The 14,167-nt window shown below is 38.5% G+C and overlaps 1 protein-coding gene across 1 annotated transcript in view; it reads left to right on the top strand.

Moving 5' to 3' along the window:
- LOC121732560 (TATA-binding protein-associated factor 172) overlaps nucleotides 1-12,974 on the top strand; it is a 42,111-nt gene extending 29,137 nt beyond the window's left edge. The window contains exons 19-34 of the mRNA XM_042122481.1: nucleotides 111-253; nucleotides 782-1,000; nucleotides 1,357-1,475; nucleotides 1,737-1,870; nucleotides 2,615-2,762; nucleotides 3,088-3,323; nucleotides 3,552-3,684; nucleotides 4,128-4,363; nucleotides 4,635-4,815; nucleotides 5,149-5,444; nucleotides 5,745-5,918; nucleotides 6,979-7,152; nucleotides 7,527-7,675; nucleotides 9,246-9,486; nucleotides 10,160-10,335; nucleotides 12,598-12,974. Of these exons, the coding sequence (XP_041978415.1) occupies nucleotides 111-253; nucleotides 782-1,000; nucleotides 1,357-1,475; nucleotides 1,737-1,870; nucleotides 2,615-2,762; nucleotides 3,088-3,323; nucleotides 3,552-3,684; nucleotides 4,128-4,363; nucleotides 4,635-4,815; nucleotides 5,149-5,444; nucleotides 5,745-5,918; nucleotides 6,979-7,152; nucleotides 7,527-7,675; nucleotides 9,246-9,486; nucleotides 10,160-10,335; nucleotides 12,598-12,844 (3,006 nt within the window). The 3' untranslated portion in view covers nucleotides 12,845-12,974. The remainder of the gene's footprint in view (nucleotides 1-110; nucleotides 254-781; nucleotides 1,001-1,356; nucleotides 1,476-1,736; nucleotides 1,871-2,614; nucleotides 2,763-3,087; nucleotides 3,324-3,551; nucleotides 3,685-4,127; nucleotides 4,364-4,634; nucleotides 4,816-5,148; nucleotides 5,445-5,744; nucleotides 5,919-6,978; nucleotides 7,153-7,526; nucleotides 7,676-9,245; nucleotides 9,487-10,159; nucleotides 10,336-12,597) is intronic.
- Nucleotides 12,975-14,167: the final 1,193 nt, after the last annotated feature.

The raw sequence follows: 14,167 nt of genomic DNA, 5'->3' as shown, positions 1-14,167 counted from the left end.
TTGACTACTTTAATGTTTAGACTGACTCCCAAGTCCCAAGCTATTTACAGATCAAAGATTGTCGTGTGTCATAACTCATAAGATATATGTTACATATTTTGTCATTGTAGGTAGTTCATATGACCACCATGACTCAGCCAATGGTAGCCGCTATGAAGTTAAAACGCGTGGCGCAAACTCTAGAGGAGAGAAGAAAGACTTTACAGACGTCCGTCAACCAGTGCTCCAGTGAACAGACGACTCTGAATATATCGTAAGTTTGAAGTATTTTACCCCCAAGTTTGTTGTATAAAGCAGACCAAGTGCCAACCAGCAGGGTGATTATGTATGCGATTGCAATGTAACAGGCATCTGACAGAATTTCTGTAAACGAAATTTCCAAATCAAGAAATTTCGTAACGTATCTAATGCAACAGGCATTGGACAGAAATTCTGTAAAGGAATTTTTTCACAGACAGCAGATATTGTGCAAACTGTCGTAAGATAATTAATCCGCTTGACGGTTTTGCATGGCCCCAAAGTATTTAATATAATTATAAAACTATCCCTTTGGTCACACTGCCTTTGGCTAGAATTAAATCTATTGATTTCTCTAGATTTTCATGCAATTGAATTTTTATGCAATGTAAAAATGATTATTAGTATTTATCACGTAGTTTGATCGTCTTTTACCGTTGTGTTTAATTTCTTATGTATAACTGTTATACATAAGTCTTTTAAAAAACATAAAAAGTATTTAAAGTGAAAAGAAGCCATTAACCAAGTTAACTTTACCTCGCAGCGTGCAAGCGGCGCTGGCGGGTGCGTGCGCGGCGCTGCGTCTAGTCCCAGAGCGTCTCAACCCGTTGGTCCGTCCGCTCATGGACGGGATCAAGCGGGAAGCGGCGAGAGAGTTGCAGGAGACTGCCGCGCGGGCCCTCGCCGATCTAGCGCCGCAGCTGCTGTCCAGAGATCCGTGTCCGAATCACAAGATATTGGCGAATTTGAAGGCGTTTCTGAGGTAGGAACTACAAACCTTTGATTATTTTCAATTTTAGTGACTGTCCCGACATTTTGTGCTGTGTAATTGAAAATGTGTGTACTTATAATTTTAACTCACCAAATAGCTTGAAAATTCTTGGGCCGTGTTTGTTGGCATAATTTTTGTTGCATGCGCGGCGCCGTAAAACTTTATTTATTGCACAATTCAAAATAATGTCGTGCTATGGCAACGCCAACGAACACGTTCTTTACAACTTAACAGATAAAGAATATAAATTATATAAAAGCAACAAAAGGTTTTGCGGTGCATGCGCTAAAAACTACACCAATGAACACAGCCTCAATATAATTGACTATAACTATTTTAATTTGCAGATGTGATCCAGACTTCACGCCGCGTATAACTCTTGAGAGCTCGGAGGAGGCGAACGGCGACTCCGGCAGCGGCGAGAGCGGCGCGGAGGGGAAGGAGGAGTCCAGTCATGGCGCTAAATGTGAGATATTTTCAACTTTTTATTTATGTCTTAAGTTCAGTGACTGATAGTCTCATAGATTTTATAAATATGGATGTCATGTTTGGGGCTTGTAAAATTTTTGAATTAAGTTGTCAACTTTTAAGAGCTATTTGAAGCTTATTTGCGTAATAATACTGTCACAATAATAATTTATAACACTCGCCTTTTATTTACGGACTATTTCCTAATTTTTTTTAAACAATTCGCATGCTTTAAAATTTAAACACTCATATTTTATAGTGGACATGTACAATGGGATCCTGACGTTACGAGAGCAACAACGCAGTGTGGATAGGACGCTGCCACGGCGCGGGCGCCCGCCCACAGCCAGTGTCGACCTTAGCATGGAGGAATTATTCCCGCAGGAGGACGAGGTGAGAGAGAGAGAGAGAGCGAGAAAACAAGTTGTGAAAGAGTGAGATAGCATCATGACGTAGTTGTAGACCACAGCAGAGAGAAACTGTTTCAGCAAGAGGAGAGAAGGGAAAGCGCTATGAGAGAAAGCGAGATGACATATAGCCCAGGTTGTTGTGTGATAGAGAAATATGGCATCGTTTAGTTTGGTGATAGTTGTTTATTAAGAGCTCGCCTGACTCTAAAAATCAAACATCGTCCCTCTCTCTTCACACTCACGCCCGTCTTTCATATGCCAGGTGAAAAAGGACAGCGCGGAATCTCCGCCGAGTTAGTTTTACTTGAATAAAAGACGAATTATAATGATTATGAAAAAAGTGTTTTGAGCAAATTTAGGTTCTATCAATACCTTTTTAGATATTAAAAAATATTAAAGAAAAGACAGCAAACTTCGAAGATCCAAGCAAAAATGTGTCTAAAACAAGGTTTTTTGTAAAAAAGCGTTTTTCGAGCATTTTTTGAGTAATCGTGTTTTCGTCTTGAGCATTTAATCTTCATGAACTGAAGTTACTTGTGTCAAAAAATCAGTTTTCTAGACCTTACAGATTTTGAGATCTAGGTTAAAGTATGTAGTCAAGTTAGGATCATATGCGCTCTTAAAGAACGAGAGAGTTGGATAACAAAGTAAAACAACATCATCTAGGTCAGAGAGAAGTTTGTGAAAGAGCGAGACAGCTAATTTAACTATTTATCAATTTTAACAGGCTCAGAAACTCCTTCGTATTCAACGGCGCGGAGCGACGATGGCTCTCAACTGTCTGACGGCGCATTTTGGCGATGAACTGCCTGAGAAGCTGCCGAAACTGTGGGAGTTTATTATACAGCCTTTCGAGAAAGTTATGAGCGATGCTGGTAAGCATATTGATTTTGGAACTACTATTTTGCTGTTGCCTAAATATATTGTTGTTTTCTGCCTCTCAGCACTACTGATATAGATACGAGGAGATGCAATAAACTGACTCTTAGTTTAGCACGTGAATTTTTAAATCCAATTTGAATGTTCATTACTTCCAAAAGCGCCTGGATCATTTTCCCGTCTACGTAGATCAATGAACTCCCATGAATGTCCAAAATGATCGTGCCTTTATCTTCTAATAGTAATTTATAAACATGTAACAAAAAGTTTTACACAAAATTACTACAAAACATAATAACAGTAAGTATGTCCACTTCACAGAGCTGGAAGCTGTATCGGTGGAGGTGGCAGAGGAGACAGTATCGCGACTACAGGTGCTAGAAGCGGTGGCGGGCAACATTGGCAGCGGTCTGTGGCCGCGGCTGCTAGCGGCGCTGCCAGCGGCGCTGCGTTTGACCCGCGCGCCGCACACGGCTACGCGGCATATGGCGGCGCGCGCGCTCGCTGCGTTGGCGGCGCGTGAACCGCAGAAAGTGCTGCCAGTGCTGCTGCCTGAGGTATGTGACATTTTTTCCTAAAAATGTAGGTTACTACCTACTGTGTCAAAACAATACAATCCATGCATACAACCTATACATATTTACCTGATACCTTATAATATTATATTAGAACTTTTTTCCTCTAAATATATATTTTTTTAATTATGTAGATTCTACTACCCGAGTTGATTTTCTTTAACATATAATAATCTTTTGCGTAGTGTTAACTGTATCAATGTTTCTCAGCTAATAGAGGCGTTGACCGAGCTGTCGAGCGAGCGCGTGCGGTGCGGCGCGGCGGAGACGCTGGCTCGGATCGTCGACACACTGCGGCTGCAGGTCGTGCCGTATATCGTGCTGCTCGTGGTGCCTTTGCTTGGTGAGTTAATTAGAGAGCCTTGCTTCAGTACTAATGGGCCGGCTCGACTGCGTTTAAAACATATACATTACATGTTGGACAGGCGTCACAAAGTTGGGTTTCATATAATGAAGCATAAAGAGGGAAGGGGCTTTAAGGAACAGAAACGCATAGAGGATTATCGATGCTCACCACACAGTAGAAAGTACGAGTTTGACTAAAATAAAATAAAAAACCATTTAAATTTATTTAAAAAAAACTTTAGTCTTTCAATATATGAAAATGGGACAAGAACACAAGGAACATAGTAACGCCGGAATTAGTATGACGTTACCTCTTTCGATTTTCATATGAATGAAAGAGAAGACATGACATTTTAACAAGCTGTTAACACTAACAGACGTTGGTGAAATTGGGGCTAATTGTTCATAATGTGTCAAATTGAATTCGCATTTCTTCCCCAGGCCGTATGAGTGACCACAATGAGGCCGTACGCACGATGTCAACGCGGTGTTTCGCGACTCTTATCCAGCTTATGCCTCTAGACGGGGCCATACCCGAGCCTGAAGGTTTATCGCAGGAGATGCGCGAGCGAAAGGCGAGAGATAAAGACTTCCTGGAGCAGCTGTTCAATCCCAAGTCGATAAAAGACTACAAGATACCGATACCAGTGTCCGCTGAGTTGAGGAGTTATCAGCAGGTAATTTTATAACTTGTTTCGATTTAATATAACTTGCCTACAGAGATTTATGCGGTGGCAGATGGAACTAAAAACTTATCAGCTCTTTTATATATTTATTGAATTGTACAAATCCAAAAACTTTTAACGTAATATGCTTGTGTATAGCTGCAGCATAAAGTGTACTTGAAAATACAGACAGTTCGTTTATTACATGCAAAACGCAAATTTTCGACTGAATATTGTCAATAATAAAAAAAAACTTTTTTTTTAATACCCAATATCCCTTCAGGCGGGCGTGAACTGGCTGCGGTTCCTACACGACTACAAGCTGCATGGCGTTCTGTGCGACGACATGGGGCTCGGCAAGACGCTGCAGTCGGTCATTATGGTGGCCGGCTCGCACTACGAGCGCGACCGCGACCAACTTCCGCCGCTGCCCTCGCTCGTCGTGTGCCCGCCGTCGCTCACAGGTGAATATGGGCGTGTCCACACTCTGCGCTGCGTCGACGCAACGCCGTAACGACGCAGTACGCACGCCAACCTAATGACGGACAGCAGACGAAGCGAGAGCGGAGGAATAGGGAATCGCCCTAAAAGGCGCCCTAATATCGTTATTTTCACTTGTCATTTTGATCTTGTAACAATCACGTAACATTGTCAGCATAATCCAGCCAAGCCTTTAACGTTTAAGCTATAAACAATTAATAAATACGAAGAACGAAAGGGATAAAATGTTCTTCAATTTTAACCTAAATTGGCGCAAATAGGCGAAGTAAGTATCCTGATAATGATATGTTTCGCAGGGCACTGGGTGTTCGAAGTGAACAAATTCATACCAAAGAAATTCCTCAAGCCGCTACAGTATGTGGGTACGCCGGCCGAGCGCGAACGCCTCCGGAGTCACGTGCAATTCTACAACCTCATTGTGGCCTCGTACGATATAGTCAGGAAGGACATAGACTTCTTCAGCAGCTTCAAGTGGAACTACTGTATATTGGACGAGGGCCACGTGATCAAGAACGGCAAGACGAAAGCGTTCAAAGCCATCAAGCAGATCGTAGCACACCACCGACTTATATTGTCCGGTACTCCTATACAGGTATGTATTTTAAATTTTTATTTGTATATTATGTTAGCAAACTATTATAAAAAATATTAAATTGTAAGCCCCGTGGACACAAAATATTGCGTTTGCAGATATTATCATTTTAATTACCAAAATAATTGTCTCTGTGGACTTTCAAACCACTTTTAAAAATGCAGACAGCTCATAATTATTCTAACTCAGTTGCACAGTGCATCTGCAATCTGTTAAAAAAATTGTTAGTCATCTCAATCATCAATCTTTGTTAGTCATGTCACCCTAGCAATGTCTCTATTACTATGTGAATGTATACAGAACAACGTGGTCGAACTATGGTCGCTATTCGACTTCCTACTGCCTGGTTTGCTGGGGTCGGAGCGTCAGTTCTCGGCGCGCTACTCGCGACCCATCCTCGCCGCCCGCGACCCGCGCGCCGCGCCCGCACAGCTGCAGGCCGGCGCGCGCGCGTGTGAGGCGCTGCACCGACAGGTATATACCACATACGCCCCGTAGGTATATACATAATATCATACAACCACATAGATACATAGACAAAATGTTACAAAGACGCCAGTCCAGCTGTAGCGGATAACGGCGCTTTCAGACGTGTGCGTTTTCTGCGCCCGTGTTTTCCCAAACGCTACACATTGCACATTTGAACGCGTCGTCGAGGTTGTATCCCCTCATAAATGCACGTACAGTGTACTCCGATTGAAGAATTTATAAAACTTTCAAAACCTTGTTTGTCGCTTTACAAGAGGTAGGTATAACTTTGCTACTTTGGTAATTAAATATTTGTGAACTGACCGACTATAGCTTGTGCGTTTTATGATGATATCATCAATTATAATGTGTTACGCATATGCTTGACACATTATAATTGACAATAGTAGGGAAGTTCAAAAATTAAATGTTCAAAGTTTAAAAATATCCAATCACTTCGTAAAGGAATTGCAATCGAAATTATCGATTTCGTACTGACATTTCAGTGGTGCCGGCGATTTAAGATGACCGCCCTTTTTTATCGATTTGATTTCGATTCAACAGAGTCAATCTCTATTGACATGCATATGACATTTTTCAAATGTTTTCATAACAATAATTTTATACTCCTATTTCACAGTTAATATTTATAATTTTTATTAATAAGTAAACATTTAGCATCTTTTCATTTTTATTCATTCACAATTATAGGAAACATTTGTTTTTGTAGATGGAATATAATTTATTACATTTTGATTTTTTTGTTTTCTTGTAAAAAAAACCCGTAGCAAGGAACATGAAAACTGTCACCCATATCATCTTAGAACGCACAAACTATAGTGGCTTTATCTGGGGGCACGACCGTGCTCCCAAAAGGGAACCATATGAAACAACAAACATTGGTGTTAATCATTTTACATCCAAATGTGTTAAAACGTACTTACAAGTTATTATTGTAAACCATATGAAGCAACAAACATTGATGTAAATCATTTTACATGCAAACGAGTTAAAACATACCTACAAGTTATTCTTGTGCTACATTAAACATGTCTTTATCCTACAGGTGCTGCCGTTCCTCCTACGGCGCGTCAAGGAGGACGTTCTACGCGAATTACCACCGAAGATCACGCAGGACTACTACTGCGAGCTCAGCCCGCTACAGCGCAGCTTGTACGAGTTGTTCAGTAAAGAACATTTGCCGGATGATATTGAGAACTCCCATACTCATGTGTTCCAGGTGAGCTAATGGTCTTTGTAGCAAGTAAAATCGTTCTATAGTTTTTAGTCTTGAGCAGTATATTACGTACGGACTAATTTAACAGAATGTCCAGAAGCTCCTATTTATTCCCTTGAGCGCTATGTCCATAAAATGTTTGTTGTTATATCGCTTTTAAATTGCTATTCGACTTTTAGCTATTTTATTTGCTTTATGCAATTATTATGATGAAAAAATTGAACATTTGTTCTCCGCTATCTAAGGTAGATAAACCTTTCATAGAATAGTTTTTTTAGGTAATGATAGTAGTATGATGCTTCCTAAAACTTTTCGTTTGTCTGTCACATGTAACTAGAATATATTATATCATATTAAATATTATGTTGTATTCGCAGGCACTCCACTACCTCCAGAACGTATGCAACCATCCCAAGCTCGTTCTGACGCCGGAGCACCCTGAGGCGGCGCGCGTGGCCCGACAGCTTGCCTCCTCTGGGTCTACGCTTGATGATATCGATCACGCTGCGAAACTGCCAGCACTTAAGTACGTATAATATTACCTTTATGCCAATGCTTTTATAATAGTCTAGTCCACGTAAAGTAGTAGATGAATAACAATTAAAAAGTAAAGTAAGAAAGAGACACAAAATTATATTTGTTACGCCACCGATAATTTTTGGTTTGTTGTTATGTTTTCCAGGATGACAACTATAGTTTGTGCGTTTTAAGATGATATGGGTGACAGTTTTCATATTCCTTGCTACGGGTTTTTTTTACAGGAGAACAAAAAAAATCAAAATGTAATAAATTATATTCCATCTACAAAAACAAATGTTTCCTATAATTGTAAATGAAACAAAATGAAAAGTTGCTAAATGCTAACTTATTAATATAAAATTATAAATATTAACTGTGAAATAGGAGTATAAAATTATTGTTACGAAAATATTTGAAAAATGTTAGATGCATGAAACGGAACTTATGTCAATAGAGATTTGACTCTGTTGAATCGAAATCAAATCGATAAAAAAGGGCGGCCATCTTAAATCGCCGGCACCACTGAAATGTCAGTACGAAATCGATAATTTCGATTACAATTGCTTTACGAAGTGACTCGATATTTTTAAATTATCGATTAATGTTTGTTAGGTAACTTCCCTACTATTGTCAATTATAATGTGTCACGCATATCATCATAAAACGCACAAACTATAACGTATATTATTTTCTGGGATTTAAAGTATCTTATTATAAATTCCATTCTGTTTATCTGTTGAAACTTCACGCTTGTGAATGAGTAACAGAGATACTGATTGTATGAAGATAACTAGTCTAGATGTTCTTGTATGTCAGGAGACTTTAACAATTTATCAGACAAGATAGAACATACTATGAATTATCTTTTATTGTCTTATGCATTATGGATTCTTTTATTGTCTTATGTTTTATGCACAGAACAATAAAAACAGTAGAAATGGTAAGTGGGCGGGGCACGCGTGTCACTAGCTTGCGTTGTAACGCAAGCTCGCTAAGTACTTACGCAGACTCGACATCAGTCGAGTTATTTGTTTGTACGCGGCAACACGTGTAGTCGATTGTCAGTTCGCTATAAAAATTCAAACCAAAAACAATATTATTACCTGAGAAATAAAGCATTATTTTGAAGTAAACCTTTGAGCCGCAGTATCACCGCACTAGCTGAGTAGAGGCACAGAATATATAATATTAGTGTTGCCAAGTAGCGGTCAAAATTATCGGACATCTAGCGTGAAGTAACTAAACTTTTTAGTAAATGCACAATAAACTGATGCTCGAATACGAAATGTCTTAAGTGTCTGTTTTGTTTATTGCATAGCAAACTCTATTAGAGTTGAGTGAAGGTGTGTTTTTGTTTTCAGTTTTAATACATTTAGATTTTTTTTTCTGTTTGTTTGTATGTGTTTGGCGACAGAGGTTCTGGTAAATAAATCGTGGTATGTCATTTCTACTGTTTTTATTGTTCTGTGGTATTATGGGTTTTATTATTGGTAAGGTGTTATATTATGCACTTCTATGTATCGTTTTCTGATCGCAGGTTAGTATAATAGTAGTATAGTTTTCTGATTTAATTGCAGGCAACTCCTACTCGAGTGCGGCATCGGTCGTGGCGGCTGCGTCGCGTCCGCTCACCGCGCGCTCGTGTTCTGTCAGCTCAAGGCCATGCTGGATATTGTGGAGAAAGACCTCCTCAAAACGCACTTGCCCACCGTCACGTATTTGCGTCTAGATGGCAGCGTGCCACCGCCGAGGCGTCACGCGATCGTCACGCGGTTCAACACTGACGTGTCTATTGATTTGCTGCTACTGACTACTGCGGTAAGGGATATAACGCTTTTGCAGATGCCATATATGCGATAGCGCCATTCGGAAAAGTAGCGTCTAGTTTCGCTATGTTTTTCGAGCCGAGGTGGAACTCCGGTACCCTATTCTTACACCTCACTTGTCCGATAAACTTGGTTGGGTTGCACCAGAGGCGTGGTCAAAGTTAAAATTATGGTTATAGTTAAGGCTAAATTTTATTTTAACCTTAACTTTGACGGAGAAATTGACAGATGACAGCTGGTCCAACAAGGTTTTAAATGAACGTGGGCGGGGGCGCTGCTGGTAAAGGAGAACTGTCAAAAATGGCGTTTTCGTATGCATTTAAAACCTTGTCGGGCTCTATGGTTATGGGTAAATATGGCGTCTTGATGGCGTCCATTTTTAACTTTAACCAAAGATTTGACATTTTGCATTGTAGTTAAAGTTACAGTTATAGTAAAAGTTAGTTGGTGCAACCCAACCTAAGTCTATCCTCTCGAACGATAATAGAGGTCGGATGTGATTTTAGGCCGATCTAAGGCAGCCTACACAATACTACAAATTCGCATCACATCGCAAATATCTTCGGCTTACTCAATATAAAAGAGGAAGGTCTAAATTTCCCAAAATTTATCGAAAAATCATTTTACATTATTTACTAAGTAAATGTATGTTCGTAATTTTTTAGGTTGGTGGTCTCGGTCTGAACTTAACCGGTGCTGATACGGTGATCTTTGTGGAGCACGACTGGAACCCCATGCGGGACCTGCAGGCGATGGACCGCGCTCACCGCATCGGTCAGAAGCGAGTCGTCAATGTATACCGTCTGATCGCGCGAGACACGATCGAGGAGAAGATTATGGGGTGAGTTAACACACACATACACACGCACACACATACACACATACACGCTAGCATGCGCAGCTGTGTATTGTGCTGTCAGCTGTCACACATACCACAAACGTTTTCACTAAAACCATTTTATGTACTAAGGAAAATATTTTTAAACGATCCAGCTTATTATACATTTAGAAAATCATGAAAATGGCTAAAGAAGCAGCATTTTGTGTATTTCTGAACATTGGTTCAAAAAATATGAACTCATTTTCAATTTCAGTGACCACCAGATTGCCAGTTCGTTCAGTAGAGAAAAGGCCATAAGGGGTGGCTCTTTAATATTAATCAATAAAAAAATTAAATTCAAGGAACGTAAAGACATTATTAGTCTCTCCACTGAACGAATTATTGAGGTAACCTGTATAGATTTGAGTCATCTTATTATTGTAAGCGTATACAGGCCTCCATCAGGATTATATGATTCATTCGAACAAGTCATGGAACAAATTCTATACAAAATATGTGCATCTAATAAAAAAGTTATAGTCTGTGGTGACTTCAATATAAATTTATTAGACTCGACCCCCACCACTATTAGATTCACATCTTTGTTTAAATCATATAATCTTCTTAATCTATTTTATGAGCCAACTAGAGTAGGTATGTGATACAACAGGCACTTGTATTGATAATATTTTTACTGACATTACTCCACAAAAAAAAGAAATAATAAATAAGCTTAACAGGGGTTTAGGTGATAATAACTTAGAGGAAAAGCTTGTATTTATTCCTGTGAATACTAAACGCATTGAGAAGTTTAGAAATAATCTAAGTTCAAGTATTCAATTATTGAATGGGTCGAAAAGCTCAGATGAAGCTTTTAATAAAATATTTAAGATAATAAGAACCCAATTTAACAGTGTGTTTACTTCAGTAACAGTTATATATATATATATATATATATATATATATATATATATATATATATATATATATAGTCTGATCACTGTCAAATCTAGCTTGTACTTATTTCTGGTGTTTCTGCAATGAATGTCACCTTTAGCTTTAAATTTATATATATACCAGAAATAAGTACAAGCTAGATTTGACAGTGATCAGACTTAGTAAAGTCAGTAAATCTTTTAAAGGTCAATGTATACGCCTCTTCAATAATATCCCAGTAAACGTTCAAAGTCTTTCCATTAATAAATTTAAAAAAGTAGTCAAAGAGCGTTTGTGTGCCAAAGCCAATGGTCAATGATTTCATAAACGATGGCACATCTTGGGAGTAGGATGGCTGCTTACAAGGCTACTTCTACATTATTGTACATGACTTACTATGTATGTATGTTGACATTGTATAATTTTAAGTTACAGCATTGTAAATTTTATTTTAAAAGATTAATTTTTTTACCTCACTTTTTTTTTGATAAAAAAGGTGGGCCCCGTGCGAGTTTCTTACGCCGGTTCTTCTCGCCGGGATAGTTCCCGAACCGGTGGTAGGCACCGTAGCTAATATCGCAGAATATATATTAGTAGTACCAACAGATTTCCCACTCGTGCAACCCGTTTAAAAAAATAACAATTCATGCTACGATACTATAAAGTTCAAATTCCGACCGCGCAGTGCTAGGTGCCTACAATTATATTTGCCTACATGTGCGCTCTCTTTCTATCGCGTAAGAGGCACCCTTTCTAACTAAATCAAGATTGTCACCTTTTAGAAAATAAAATAATCTTCTTTTAATTACTATAGCTACTAATAGCAAACTTTTTTATAGTAATAATCAAATAGTAACCCAACGTATATTTTATAATAGTTTTATATTCGATTATAGTGTAGGAGCTGGTCAGGAATTTTTTACAACTTAAATATAGTAACTTGTGTTTATTTATGTGTAGTATGCGGTTTGTTTGTAACAAATTAATTTATTTGCTATGTTTGTGTATTTCTTTTTATGTTTTTTTGTATTTTAAAGTCTTAAATTACTTTATTGAAATATTTATTTGACTTTTTTCAATTGTTCATATTTATCAGATTAATAACGTTAAATGTCACAGCGGTTAAATCAGTACGTAGATATATGCGACGAAAAAATACCCCCCCCCCCCCCAGGGGTCCGCGGACCTCAGGTTTGGAAACACTGTTATAGGGGATCCAGAGAGTTCGGGATATTTTGCGATACTCAGACACGCTACATGCGATCGATTCCTAGCCACCGACAACTCGAAGCGCGTGGAGTGTACTAACAAATGTGTATCATTCTAAAATCCATACCTTTCTTTCAGACTGCAAAAGTTCAAGCTGATGACGGCTAACGCAGTGATCAGCAGCGAGAACGCAGCCTTGGAGACGATGGGCACACACAACCTGCTCGACCTGTTCCAAATGTCGGGGCCCTCCAGCGGCCCTTCGCAGCCCTCGGGGTCAAAGTCCGTGTTGGAGACCCTGCCCGACCTCTGGGACGATAAGGACTATGAGGAGGAGTATGACATGACTAACTTCATTAAGAGCCTGAATAAGATTAAACAGTGATCGCGTTAGCCAAAGGATAATGTTCAATGTTTGCCTTTTGTTTTGTATCGTAATAAATACCCACGGTTATTGTACTATCGACGAAATTGATTCATAGGCATTTGACGGACCTACGTCATCTATAGTTTGTGCGTTTTAAGATGATATGGGTGACAGTTCTCATATTCCTTGCTACGGGTTTTTTTTACAAGAAAACAAAAAAAAATCAAAATGTAATAAATTATATTCCATCTACAAAGGAAATGTTTCCTATACTCGTAAATGAATAAAAATATAAAGTTGCTAAATGCTAACTTATTAATATAAAATTATATTATTAACTGTGAAATAGGAGTATAAAATTATTGTTACGAAAACATTTGAAAAATGTCCGGATGCATGAAACGGAACCTATGTCAATAGAGATTGACACTGTTGAATCAAAAAGGGCGGCCATCTTAAATCGCCGGCACCACTGAAACTTCCTTAATTTGTCAATTATAATGTGTCACGCAATGTCACGCAAACTTATAACGCACAAACTATAGTTGTGAGCTATCTATGGATTTGACACAACGCGACCAAAATACGTAGGTCCACCTTCTTTGATGATACATCGCTAAGTGACATGGATCATAGCCAAATAATATGTCGAACCCCACACTTCTTTTTCCCAATTTGACTTGACGAGATTTGATTGGCTAAGTCGTCAGATTAGCTACTACTGAAGAGTAGCGTTAATTGTGCAAAACGTAACACAAATGAAAACAAGAGGCTCTCACTGTGATTCACATAATATTATTATATTTATTAGCATTCATACTGTAGATGAATAGATAGTGGGGTAGCGACTCCTCTCACACGTTTCCAGTTAAACTTATCTCATAGACAGTTTTTAAATACTATTTATCACTATACCTAATGCAAAAGCGCTCTAACGCGAAAAAAATAGCATAGAAATTAAGAAATCTATTTTGTTTTGTGTCGATTGGTTCGATTAAAGTAGCATTAGATTGTTAAAAAAAAAAAAGAGATTAAAATATGATTAGAGATCTGTATTAAATGTATTAGATACTCAAGAGTAAAGGAGTAATTATTGTCGCTGTGTATATTTTTATAGTTGCTATATTTTATAAGGTAACTGGATAATGGGTGTCTATAAAAGAGGCATCAGGCATGACAGTGTCTTATGGAAAACTATGCAACGAAAACTGGGGCCACTTCAAACAACCACATTCTCAATGTCCTTTGCTTACTTGAATTAATTGTTTTGAAATTGACAAACTCAAAAATAAATAATTCAAGTTTAATAAAGCATTCAAGTGGCTTGTTTTAGTGGCTTAG

The sequence above is a fragment of the Aricia agestis genome, chromosome 12, assembly GCF_905147365.1.
Source record: "Aricia agestis chromosome 12, ilAriAges1.1, whole genome shotgun sequence".
Classification (NCBI taxonomy): domain Eukaryota; kingdom Metazoa; phylum Arthropoda; class Insecta; order Lepidoptera; family Lycaenidae; genus Aricia; species Aricia agestis.
This window is presented reverse-complemented; position numbering and strand designations above follow the sequence as displayed.